This window comes from Gallus gallus, chromosome 2 (assembly GCF_016699485.2).
Source record: "Gallus gallus isolate bGalGal1 chromosome 2, bGalGal1.mat.broiler.GRCg7b, whole genome shotgun sequence".
Classification (NCBI taxonomy): Eukaryota; Metazoa; Chordata; class Aves; order Galliformes; family Phasianidae; genus Gallus; species Gallus gallus.
Window position 1 is genome coordinate 58,891,333 of NC_052533.1, and position 14,481 is coordinate 58,905,813.

At 37.3% G+C, this 14,481-nt stretch overlaps 1 protein-coding gene across 2 annotated transcripts in view; it reads right to left on the minus strand.

Moving 5' to 3' along the window:
• The window catches only part of CDKAL1 (CDK5 regulatory subunit associated protein 1 like 1), a 376,852-nt gene that overhangs the window by 127,012 nt on the left and 235,359 nt on the right, over positions 1-14,481 (minus strand). For both annotated transcript variants that reach the window (XM_418914.8, XM_004939622.5), the window contains one exon: positions 257-402. In XM_418914.8, the coding sequence (XP_418914.3) occupies positions 257-402 (146 nt within the window). The remainder of the gene's footprint in view (positions 1-256; positions 403-14,481) is intronic.

Here is a 14,481-nt window from a genome sequence, read left to right on the forward strand (position 1 = left end):
GCAGGGATTTAAGATTCGTAAGCAAAGGAGAAAACCACATAAAGAGGCTCACAAAAAAATCAAAGACTTTGAAGCTTAAAGAAGCTCATTCATTTTCATACCTCAGTAAAGAAGCTGCAAGTAACTGTGTTTTCAGCCACATGTTCCTCACGTTGCAAAAAGAAAACAAACAAACAAAAAAACCATCCCACCAACCACTACCAAAACACAACAACTCCAAACTACTGTTATTTTCCTGAAATATTAATAGACTTACTTTTCTTTAAGGAAATCCACTACTCGTCTGAAGTCTGCCACGCAGTATTCTCTTTTCATGTCCATGAGCACACTGTCAGAGGCTGACTGGACTGGTATGTGCAGAAAAGCATACACTCTCGGATGATTGAGAATCTTTGCCATTTCCTAACAGTTATACAAAAAGAAAGGAAAAAAACAAAACAAAACAAAAAGCTTTCAAGTATTCTGAAACCAGTATATAAACCTTTACACTCATACATGGTAATATCAGCAGTAATACTTCTGAAACCTAAACAACACTAAGTTGCAGTGGCCCAGCTGGAGAGAGTAGGGACAGGTGAAAACATATGGAAGCAATTTTGTTTTAAAAGACAGAAGAAAGCTACGGGATTGTATTTCCTTTGAGATAGGCCTGACATTCCCTAAGTAGCACTGGTTATTCATTTAAGAGAAAACTTTAGAAGAAAATTATTGTGAAAGTCAGTGCTTTCAGAGAGGGGCTGTTTTCAATTTCAGAAGATTGCAAGATTTAACTGCTTTCTTGTCAAAGTCAAAAGAATTCTCATATACCAATACCTGAATGTCTCTAATTGGAGTACTCTTAGAGCTGGGAATTTGCTAATTGAAGTACATCTGATCGTTTGCAAGTCTGCTCCAAAACTAGCCTGAAGTCTCTTAACTGTGTTATTACAGATGTGGGAATTAAAAGCATTTGGGTATAGAAAGGATAGAACTCATCAGGGGGCTGCTAAAAGCAAAGGAATGGCTTGAAGAGAGGCAGAGGATGTTATACATCATGTACAAAAAGACAAACACAAAACAAAGGTAAAAGAATATGCCAACAAATCTCAAAACCGAACCTAACCCCAGACAGACAACTGGTGTGGTGATGGAACATTTGATGGGGAACAGAATGCTGCAGTAATCTTTGTCATTTTTACTATTTACAAAATTAAGGACATCAAGTCCAGCAAGCAAGTTTAAATATTTTTGAATACTGAGATAGAGCAGCACCTAGACAGGGAGCAATGTTGTAAAATACACCCTGCTAATCTTTACCCTGCAAAATACAAGTAAGCTTGGACATTAAAAAAAAAATACAAAACCATTATTATGCCCACAATAAAGAAGCAAGCTTTCACTGAAGGTTTTCACTGCCTGGGGTCGAGCGCTGCACTGCCTGCTCCCACGCCACGTGTGTTCAGCATACTCCAGCCAGGCTCACTCAGACCATTTCTCCTTTCTTTGACAGCACAGATGTTCTGTTTGGTAACAAATAGCGCTGCCAGGTTTAGTTGTTAAGTTGCAAGTATTTACAAATTCTTTCCAGGTCATTAATCAGCAATACTGCCACGCACCTATAGACTTTTCTTCAGTATTGATATAAGGTTGGCCTAAATTGTTCAAAGAGAAGGTAAGCACCCTTGTGCCTTTTCTCCTTCAAGTACCTTCCTCTTAAAAGCACTGATTTTTAGAGCATAAACAACTACTCTCTCAACACATGCCTTTCATTTGACAAACATGCGTACAAAACCTAAAAACTCTCACATCACTTTCAGAAAGCTGCTTTGAGGGTTTCTGCTTAAGATACTATTACAGAAGTGCTTATGAGAAGCGGTTGCATTATTCAGTGGAATGCCTATTCTAGCTCAGATATATAAACTAAATATTGAAGTAAAACTTATATCGATAGTGGAGGGTGCATGATTTGATACAGAGCAAAGGTGCGTGCAGCTGGCTCTCAGTGGAAGCCAGAGGTGAAGAAGAGCCCAGTGCGCATCCACACAAATTTTACACATCCAACTGAAATGAGCCATTTGCTTTTGTCCTTAATATTAGACATTCAGCTAGAGTACAATGTTTAAATGAAGCAGCACAGAACAAATTCTGTAAAACAATATCACAAAATTAGAAACTTTTCTTTAGGCTTATTTAAGCTTTAGAAAATACTATAAAAGTTAATAATAAGCTTTCTACCAGTCATCCGTGATTTTTTGCTTATCAGTAGTATGTTTCTAAAATAGCAGAAATAGCAGGACTGGAATCAAGTTATCTATCATACCACTACTGCTTGACTTCAAAACGCTTCACTTGATCTTCAAAAACACATTTAAGATGCAAGAAAACAATGAAATTCAAATTTCATAATATGTTCCTGAATCTGCTAAGTACATAAAAGTAACTACAATGTAGAATTAATTCTCACTTCTCTCAAATTTGGCATCCTCTCAGTAACAGCCTCTCCATTACGTTACATTACAAAAGAATTCATGAATTCTTTTTGAAAACAATCAACTTCTTTTTGAAAATAATCAACTACTTCTTAGGATTTCTGGCTACGAACACATTATTTTATCTCAGCTTTTGTAAAGCTGAGGTTCATTTGATAGGAAAGCCATGGATATCTATCCCAAGCAAGATTCGGGATTATTGTTTTAAAAATCTAAGAATTTGTTCTTTTTCCTCTTGTTCCTCTGCATTCATACTAAACAACACATTTTTAATTTTCTGTTTTTAACCTTAAAACACAGATTGCTTTTTTTTTCTATGATAGTAGCAACTTTTATGCTGTTGTAAAACTAGCAACATACTGTAGGACAGTAGGAAGTGAAAGAGCATAAATAACTTGGATTTACCTGTGTTATAGTCACTGTGAATAGTAAAGAATGAGAAACTACCTTGTCTTACTACACATTCCATTTTTTTGTTTGTTTGTTTGTTTTTTTAAGTCAGAAATGAGGAATATCTTTATGTGTTTTTTACAGAAGGGTCTCAATTCACATTTTTCCTTTCTTTGCCTTCGAAAACTTAAAATTTTGCTGCAAAATAAGAAAAGTGAAGAAAAAATTCTGAAAAAGAAAGTGTGTTCTCCTATCTAGAGGACAGGTTGGGGAACAACCCCAACCCACTAGCTGCTTGTCCTTGCACAAACCTGATTTTCTCACATTTGATCTAGCTTAGTGTTATGTGCCAAGAGGGAACTTCAAGTAACACTTCCTGTAAAAATTAAACCAATATGTATTCAGCAGTCATACTTAAATCCAACTCCAGCCAAAACTGCTTCTTCTCATTTTCTCCCATTAAAAAAACCAATCATATAGCTTCTGCAAGTCTTGCAATTACTGTTGTGCATATCTCATAGGATTAAGGCTGCTCTCATTGAAAATCAATTCACTTGGTTCTGTACTAACATCCAGGACACAAAATGTCCAGCATTAATAACAGAAAAGTTCAACAATAACTCCAAGGCCCTGTACACATCAAAAATGTAAAAATCCTAAAGGTAAAACTGCCAGGATGGTCATTTATGCACTAAGTGAAATTTTTTGACAGTTCTACTGCATTGTTTTCTCTTAGAAAGATGCACATTGGTTCCTTATGAGCAAAGAAAACACATTATTTAGAAGGGAAATTGCTTGTCCTATGTATCAGAAATGCATATACAATACATGTTACATACCTAGGAACCCTCATACAGTTTAGTTACTGGGGTCACAGGTTTTAAGCACATTCTGGATCACAAAGCTTTTTCTCCACAATAGAAGACTGCAAATGTCTTCCTACTGCACCTACAGCTATACAACATACACTACAAGTACTTTAAGCAGTGATGTTCTATTGAGTGTGTTCCTGTATTTTCAGGCATAGACCTGAATTAAAGGCCCCACTGATAAAGTGGTTTTCCAAGAGCATAACTATTAACTTGGTAGATTCAGCAGTGTACAAACTGAACAGATAAAAGACAGAAATACCTGATGAGATACTGTGCACTTCTCATTTGCTTTCTATGTACCGCTACTGCTTATCCCTTAACTTATCGGTTGCAACCAGAGATTCAGAATGAGTAGTTTGAGACATCTGAATAAACCAGTCTTCCAAATTTCTTAAGCACCCAGTTATAGATGAAACACTGTACCCCAAAATTGTAAGGTAAGATCATTCTAGTCTTAACATTTATCCTCCCTACACCTAAAATTACACTGAAGTAGTTTACAACAGAGTATGATTAAATACCATTATATGTTGGACAGTCACACTCAGTAACTCCTGACAGATTTTCCTGCACCACAGATTACACACAGAATGCTAGATTTCATCACTTAATAAAACTATTAGTTAATATCCCAGGGAGAGCTTAAAGGACATCATGTATAATTGCACTTTACGGTGTCTCAACATTCTACGCTTAACATCTGTTTCCTGTTGTTATACATACGCATTTTTCAAATAAAGTGTTTTCCATTACGAGATATAATTACATACTTCAGCTAGTAGGAAAAAATGCAATATTTAATTTTATTTCCATCTGGAAATAATAAAGGAAAGACTTGTTGAAATCATAAGACGGTGAAAGAAAATTTGTGCCTTTTTTCATGACTGAAACAGCTGATTGCCTGGCACCTCTCCCCTCTCCTTCCCCCCAATGGAATTTACTACTACCTACATGAAGAAGACATTTCATGAAGGAAAAAAACCAAACAATAAGTATTGCAATTTACTTTAAGCTGACTTAACAAAAAGCAAAAGTTGCCTAGATTTGGAATCTAACAATGTGTGTGAGAGTTCCTCTGGGATACTGATCATGTAGGAAATCATTTTTTTCCAGCTCTTAGCAGCTGGAATACATCTGAACAAGGCCAGAAAGGTTTTTATCTAGTAACTGTATTTCATCCCAGCATCTACAACCAGAAAGTCAGTCTTTGTATTTGTAACGACACCACACAGAACCACAGAGAATCAGAGCCAATAAATATCAATATCCATGCACCTACGTGTCACTTTCCCCCAAAGCAGGCACAAGTCCAGTGTTTGAATTCTGCCTCATGTTCAAGTTACAGTGGTATGAGAAACTTGCTTTCTAGAAAAAAAAAAAAATTGACCTCTGCCAAATGCAAAGTCCAATGAAACATTCCTCCATATGGAAACGTGACAAAATGGCACTCCCTCAGAACTTCTTTCCCTTGGTGGCAGATGTTAGTGCGAGATGCGTGATGAGGGCTCTCTGCTGGCAGTTGCCATCCAGAAGCTGAGTGGTGCTACCCCCAGCACTGCCTGGCCAAAAACCAAGTGACTGTGGTCCACTTGATAAATCCTCGACAGGAAATCCAAGAACAGATGTAATCTAGTGATGGAGGCATAGCAATGATGACACTGACTGAGAATGAACAGGCTGTAGTGGTTTTGTTAAAATCTGAATTTTTGTTAAAATCTGATCTTGTTAAAATCTGAATCCCTCATGCTTCCCTTTTCACCCCATAAGGAATGGGATTGTGAAAATCTAAGAACATATAGGATGTATGACATGTCGTCCCCCCCCCCCCCCCCCCCAGGGATGTTGTTCAGAAGGCGATACCTCCCCCTGTAACGAAGCGATATAAGGAAACTGGATGCTGGACAAGCTGAGTGGCAACCTCTCTCCCAGGTAATGACATGGCATACACACCCGTCCTAAACAGCCTGCAAGGATAAAGGACTACTGCTTTACACAGCTCCAACTGATGTAACTTGAATGTTAACATCAAATCTTTGGGTTGCAAGACAAAGAGCAAAAATTTATTATGCCAAAAAAACGTTGACAGCATTACCAAACAAAGGATGGGTATCAGCTTAGGCCACCCTCAGAAACGGATATAAACTAGGCTACAAGCCATGAGATGCTGATAGGAGAAGTATTAGTGAGAGCCATTTGCTCTGCCCTATCTGTTCCCAGCTGTTCCTCTAGCTGTAGGATTTTTCTGATGCTTCCCATCTCACAAAAGAGACAATCCTAGCTAGTTAAGTAATTCCTCCCTCCTCCTCCCCTCCCCCCCATTCCTTGTGATTATTAAGCCTAAAATCTTAAAAACCAAACTGAGCCAAAACACATCCCTTCAAAAATTTGTCATACCTTCCTTTATTAAAAATGCAGACAGACTAAGAGGAGTTCTTGTAAAGAAGCAACATCCAGACAATAACATTAAGCAATACTGTATTTCACAGACGAACACTCCATTCAAGGTCTGCTGAAAAGAAAGAACCTATTTGCAGAGGACCATTTCTGCATTTATCTGACAAAACAGGAATTCTCAGTACAAATATCTGAACCTAGATTCCTGAAATATTTAATGATAAGAAAATTGGCATCCCTGTCCCAATCTGCATTCCAAGCATTAAAAAGGGACTAACTTTACACTGGGTTAAAATGAAGGCACTTCTGCTTTACATAAGGCTGATTATTACTCAGCTTCTCTGGAACTGTGAGCCCAAGTACAACACTAGAGTCTCCATACTTGCATCTCCAAAATGCAGCTGATCCAGTGAGACATTGGCATTAACATCATGACACTGATTTCTTCTAGGTATAGAGGACCTTCAGTTCCCAACTGAACTGATGCAAGGCATGTGGTTGGAAACAAGCAGTAAATAAACAGTTCTGTCTTTAAAAAGAAGGCAACTCTTAAAGCCATTGCTACAATCACAGAGAGACTTGCTGTAGCTTCAGAGTGCTGTTTGTCCACCTTCAGTAAATTGATTCACTTTAAGGTAAAATGTACATTTAATTAACTGCTGGAGCAATGGCTTAATGACTTATAACCAGCCAACCAAATAGTTAACGTTAATTTCTTGTGAAATGATTAATTCTGATCTGCAAGAAAATACATACCTTTCTCATTTTCTCCAAGGTGCTCTCTAATTTCTCATCATTAAGCACTACACTAATGAAATATTTTCTTCCGAAGGTAAATTAATATTCCTCTTTGCAATATACATTAGAAACACACGAAGAAGTTTCCTAACAAGGTGATTTATTGCAATAGCACAGTGCTGCATTAAATAACTTTCCATCTCAATCATACATTATGCTGTCTAACAAAACCTTGACAAAGAGTTAAAACGTAAATAGAGGCACACACATACAATAGGCCAATAGGACTATTGCTCTAACTTTTTGTCTTCAGAAACCTGGATCAGTGACATGGATCACTAATTACCTTGTCAACTTGTCAGACAAAAGAATTGATGGTTTCTGCTCAGAAGGAAGTCACAAAATGGATGGCGCACCACATCGTAGCTCCGGTGCACCGAGACAGATCAGTATCAGGAAGCTTCCCTGTTGTTTCCTTCTATTTAAAATGATCATGTACAATACCTCAAAAAGCACCTACTTTAGTAGGTTACAGTGAAAGGAAAATAATGGAAGGTTATAATCAAAACCTGAACTTTTAGGCAACTACTATCAGCTTCTTTCTTCTGTAGATACCAAACTAGTTGATTTAAATTTCATGGCAAAATACTACCAAACATTCAAAACCATAATGGCAAGATTGATATTGCAGAATTTAAGTTCTTCCAAATCTCCTCCTCATTTAACATAACTAAATTAATTGAATTCAGAGTCTGGGTAGAAGAGATTTTATAAATTCCTCAGTTCAGAATGGCACAGAAACACAAAACCTACAGTCTCATGTAGCTTTACTCCAAGTTTCTAGGATATATCTCCTTTTCCTTGTTTTTAGATTACAGAATAGTCATTTCAACAAAATCTAACTTATTTAAACAAATGCCAAAGCCTAATAAAGCCAGCAGTCTTGCTGATGATTATGCAGATGATGTTGCAGAGCACAGTGGGTGTGACAACCATCACAGAAAACAAAGGGGGTTGGTTGTTCATTTAAGCTAAACAGAACCTTATGGAACAGGGCATAGTTGGTAGATCTTCACAAATGCAAATAATAATACAAATAACTAGGATCGTATTTGGTTTTCAAATACTAAGAGAAGATGGCATAATTTGCTCTGAGCTATATTTTTGGCATCAACTTCTACCCCAATGCCCTAAAATGTATGGTAACAGATAAAATTCTCGTTCCATACACATAAAATCTGGTCTTTGAACAAACAGCTCCATTAATGGTGATTTTCTGCTGGTAATCCACCTGAAATAAAACTCAGCTCCAGAGGTCTGCTATGAAGTGACATTACAAGTAATTGACAGACAGCCTGACACTCAACACAAAACAGAGAGGATCTGTCTGCATTTGCATGTTCTTCATTTTTATGCTATCTAAAAAGGAAGATAAACATTCGTACCAACAAATCTTACTTAATGTACAGCTAATATCCACAGCATTAACTGGTCAAGCAAAGTGCTATTTAATGTTAACCCCTTTCACCAACATGATTTTTTATGCACAAGTTATTAAATCCAGCAAAGCATTAGCAGCATGCATAAAATAACCGCTTTTGACGGAGAAGTGAATCTTGCATAAGTAAAGCAGTTCTTTCTGCCATGTTTTTTCAAAGCATTTTTTCCAGTAATGTTATGAAGGGCAGTTTCATTCCCACCGCCACAACTGCTCCTTTCTACGCTATCTTAAAGCAAATTTTTATTGTATACAAAGTTCCCAATACAATATCTCATGAAGATTTTAAGAGCACTCAAGATTTACAAATACAACATAAAAACTTCAACAAGATTAAGATGGGTTCTTGTCTGACATGTATTAAGCCAAATCATTCTACCAGGTCACAACAAACACATCACCACTCATTTATTCCCATTAGCAGCTGCTGAGTCTGAGATCTTAAAACTTCAGATTAGACAAAATGGTGCAACTTAACTCAAAGTACAGCAGAGATTATTCATTCACGTTATTCAGAAACACATTAATTCTGTGGTGAATTCATTACCAAAACAATTACATTACACTGGGTTTTAAGAAGTAATTTCAAGGAAATAAACTATATTTGGAAACCCCAGAGATAAAGAACAATCTGGAATACGTAAGTTAAACAAAGATGTACACATAGCCTCCGTAAGACAAATAAGTATTTATCAATATAACAAAGGAAGCTATACGACAGCTTTTTTCCCCTCCTTTCTCAGAAGTCCAGATGCAACCACTCAGCTCTCCCTTCCCTTAATAGCTTAGATTTCTTTCAGTTTTACTGCCAGCAAGACAAACACAGTTTACACATAGACAACCATGTAATTACAGCAAGGGACAGTTGCATGGTCCACCAACTACGAAACACTACAAAATGCATGGCAATAAGACATCAGAGACTTAACTATTCATTTATTTAAATGTATGCCACGGTTTTCATTTTTCCTAGTCAAATCAATATATTTTAATTGGTGCTTTCAAAAGCAACAACCTATGAAAACAACAAAAATACTAGAAACAAGGCAAATACACACCCTACAGGTCTTTAATTCCTGAAATCATGATGCCCTTTTATTTGCTGTTGAAGAATGCCTGTATATTGTTTCCTTTCAAAATGCGTTTCAAGCCAGCTTACACTTCAGCTTTTTGAAAACTTCAGCTTACACAAAACACTCAAAAATGTTTAGTGACCCCTTGGAGGGAAAAAAAGAACAATATGGGGAAAAAAAAAGAAAAGGCATTCAGTAATTTTTCTGCCATACATATCTATGTGCTGTGTCAGGGCACGTTTGAGGAAGCCAGCTGTATGGTATCAGCTTCACTGAGGTTAAGGAACATAAACACTGAGCTGACACGAAAAATCAAAGCAAAAGAGCAAAGAAATACTGTTGCTAGCCGTGGCACACTTGGTATTCCTTAAGCATTTGAAGACGCTGCCACCATGCAGACTCCATCTCAATGGCTGGTGTATCACTAAATCGTTCTGAATTAATAATGGAGATAAAGTCCACAGATGGCATATGGTATACTTTGAGATAGACTCATTTTGACAGGTGACAAAGAAGACTACTCATCTCATTATGTGAAATTAAGCACTTATGGGAATGGCAGGTGTGAAGTGCCTCCTTTATGCAGATTTGGAAGCATCCCATCACTCACAGAAAGCAGTGTAGTAAAATCATAGACAAATCTGGAAGCAGAGATGGCGTTAAATCTGCAAGGGAAGTAAGAAAAGGCTGAGATGCAAGTCCCTGCCCTCTCAATCTGGATGATCCACATTCGCTCCTAATATGACCAGAATCTCAGATACCGAATCAGAAGTTATATATAAATATACATTATATATATCATTTTATATATATATATACACACACACAGTTATATAGTTATATATATATATATATTAAAAAAGGAAATTTGAAGTATATGTGAGACAAAAATCAGTCTCTAGTACTACTCCACAAACATTAATTTATTTCAACCAGCCATACATTTGGACTATTTTTTGACTTTTCAGACTAACTCACATTCACCTTTTACCTAATACTACTATTTTATGGGATTTTTCCCAACCTGCTTGCTTCATCCGTCACTGTAGGTGGACATAAAACACTGTCTGACCAGAGTGTTAGTCAGAAACTCCATAACATGATTGTGGAATAAATGCCTGGAGGTTATTTTTGAAGTGGGCTGTACAACCTTATGCCAGTTTTGGTATGCACTGATACAAGAGGATGATAACATCTCCATCTGGCAGTCTGTGTACTTTAGCAGTAGCCCTGCGCAAATACATATGGCTTACAGTACACAAAGGGTAAATCCACACCTGTGCACTCATTACAGGATTTGCAAGAATTATAAAGTAGCTCCTAATACTACCATTTTAAAACTCTTCCAAGCTAAGACATATTTCCGTAACCAAAAGTCATGCCGTTTTACTAAAATTTTCAGCCACAGAGTAAGATATCAAGTTTTTCTCAATGTCAAGTGCCATCAGCACATGAGGTGAGGGCAGGCATTGGAACAAGGGGCAAATCTCAAAATCTTGGCTTGAGACCAAACTTAAAACAAGAAAGTTGTATGCTTCATGACGCCTACATCAATCAGATGGCTAAGATAGAGAAAGCACTCTGGAAAACAAAACACTGTCTCCTTTGGCATGTCAAAGGAAGAAAATCAAGCATGTCCTCAGTAGCTCAATTGCAAACTCCACCAAATTCCTTCTCACTGCCTTAGAATCACAGGCAAAAGAAACAATCTTGGGGTTGCAGTTCCTTTCATTTGTTTTAAACATAGCAAATAACCCTCCATGCTACCAAGAGATGTTGTACAGAAATCATAGTATCATTGGTTGTATTTGCATTAATATTGTGGTTCAAAGCAGCCACGAAATGCTGAAGTGAAATACCCAACAACTCCTTCCCAACTATGGGCTTGTTTAGCCTACAGAGTGATTTTTGAGTGTACAAACTGAACTCATTTCAGAGGAAACCTGAGCAATAAAATAAATGTGCTTCAATCCCTCAGCAGGAGAAAAGGGATTCAAATCAACTGGAACATATATACATTGGGGCAGAAGTTTAGTTGAGGGGAATAGATTTATTTTGAAGTAAGAACTAAAAATGCATATAAAGTAAATGACTTCTTTACCACGATCTTAAATGTCTTGTTCTGCTACTTCTTAATATAAACACAAACATCAAATGCAGCTGAACAAAACATTAAAGAAAAAACTTCTGCATAAACACTACCCAAGTAAGTTCAACTCAAATAATAAAGGCTCTTTTTTTGATGATTCTACTCACTATGCATTCTATCAAAAAGTTCTTAATATTTTGCACAACCATAAAAAACTGCAAAGTTCCAAAAAGTTTTTCCTTTGCAAACAACAAATCCCAACTGGAAAATACATGATTGATGCTTATCCCAAAGCTGTCAATGCTACACATATGTTTAAGTATAGAAGGAGCCATTACCACCATACTTCTGAACTGAAACCTAAAAGTACTAACTGGCATCAAAACATACCTTCACAAGAACAATAATGATTTTCATGAGATAATGGCAAACATCTTGTCATTCCATGAAATGACAAACATCTTCAGTAACAGAGGTGCACTTCCCTGACAGTAATATCTGAAGGCACTGGTATTTTACAGAAGGCTCAGTATTTTAAATCATAGAATCACCAAGGTTGGAAAAGACCTCCAGCATCATCTTGTTCAACCATCCACCTACAATCAATATTGTCCCACTAAACCACAACCCTTCATACATCATCTAAATGTTTCTTGAACACCTCAAGTTCAATGGACAGTGACTTAACCACCTCCTCAGGAAGCCCATTCCAGTGCCTGATCACTTTTTCAGAAAGGAAATTTTTCCTAATATCCAACCTGAACCTTCTCTGGTGCTACTTGAGGCCATCCCTACTAGTCCTGTCACTAGTTATGCAGGAGAAGAGGTTAACCCCCACCTTGTCACAACCTCCCTTCAGGTAGCTGAAAAGAGCAATAAGGTCCCCCCTGAGTCTTCTGCAGACTAAACAATCCCCACTCCCTCAGCCACCCCTCATAAGGCCTGTGCTCCAGACCCCTCACAGCTTTGTTGCCCTTCTCTGGACACACTCCAGTGCCTCCATGTCTTTCTTGCAGTAAAAGGCCCAAAACTGAACACAGTACTTGAGGTGCAGCCTCACCAGGGATGAGTACAGAGGGACAGTCACCTCACATGAAAACTGAAATCGTCTCCCCATCTTTAACAATCTTGAGTTTGAATGACCACAGACCCAAGCCCCCAAATTTACCAAGCCCTCTGAGTAAAGACAGCAACAAGTTCACACCACTTACCTTTACCTCCTCCTCTCCTCTAATCCTACTGCTCCTGGCCTAGGCAAAGCTGTCCTCTTCCTTCCTGCATGCCAGCCTCCAGCATCAGCCAGAGAATCAGCAGAGCTGTTGGTAAGCAGCTCTTTGCAGACTGTCTATCAGATCCAGAGGCAGAAGAAACACTCCTGGGTTAAGTGCACCGCATTTCTGTTCTTCTGCTTTTATTTCCAGGGAGCCCGTGAATGAGCACTACACTAAGTCAAGACTGAAAGGGCTAAGGCCTAGCCACAAACCTGGGCATACAGTGCTATGGAAGCACTGTCATCAGCTTCAGCAGATCTCTAATCAAAACCCCATTAACTGTATGGTTTTCAAGCAGACAATATCTAAGAATACGCTTATGAAATAATTTTCTTTTTTGGCACGGTGGTGAGAAATGAAGACCTCATAATCACTTTTTAACACCTGCAAATAAATTTCCATCTCTAAATAGCTTACTAAGCAACTTATCAAAAAGAAAACTAAGAATCTTTTGGTGAAAGAGCATGCTATTCCAAATACCTACAGAAAATTAAATATAGTATGAAAAAAATCCTATGATTTTAGTCAGAGGATACAAACCACTTTCTTGATAGCCACCAAGACACTTCTTTATGTGTAGCTGAGGATCCCCAAATCTAGGTTCACAAAAAAAACAATATAAGCAGGGCATTTTTCAAAGGACTGAGATGTGAGGCAAGGTCAGCCAAAACACCCCACTCAAAATATCTCCCCATACTTTTTGTACCTTAAAAATAGAAGTAAGTGCAACTTATGCTTCAGCTGCATATGAAGTGATACAGTTTTAATTTTTAGTCTATTATTACATTACCAGTCCTTTTGTTCACAGGAAGAACTTCTTCCTTATTTACTGAACACATTATTATTGTGATTGTTATATGACAAATTTTTGTTTCTATTGCAGCTACACCATCTACAACTCTGTATTCATCTACACATCTCTGTTCTTTTTATTTACCGTCTCCTCCCATCCAGAGAAGTGAAAGGCACAGAAACTCTAGCAAAGAGTAGAAGAAACCTATGAATTCCAAGCACACAATTAAGTGACCTGATGTTTTCAATTATCTGAGATTAAAATCTATGGCTATTTGAAGGAAAATAGAAAGGAAATAGCTATATGTGAAATGTCTTAAAATTGGTTCTAATGACAAAGGAATTCATGCAACGCTACAAATTAACATTTAGAAATGCATAAAAAGTCTCAGAAAACTGCTAGTTTAAAAACACTTAAGACACAGAGTGTTATTGGACAAAACAAACGTCATAAAAACTGTTAGTTTTGGAGGTTACAGGAATAATAGAGACAAAGTTAGAAAAAAATCTCATTGGCAGGTAAGATTCCATAAATTTGGCACAAATTGCAATGAAGCAAAATTGTTGACGTTAGGCTGCACCTCTAGGGAAGCTCAGTCTAGATCTTAAAATTAATTTATGCTTTTACATGACTGCTGCTGTTCTATGCCACTTATCAGACAAGTTCTTTAATAAAGTGAAATAAACTCTTGAATAGCAGTTGCGTATGTACAGTTGTGTGCAAATGCTGCAAATTTCGTATTTCTAAAGATGCAGGGGACTGGAAGAACTTTTTCCCTTTATTGGATACACACAATAAGTACATTTTCCCACATCTTTTTTTATTTTTATCAGAAAGCCAAACACTACCCTCATTAGCAACATACTATCTAACAAAATAAATTAAATCAAATGCA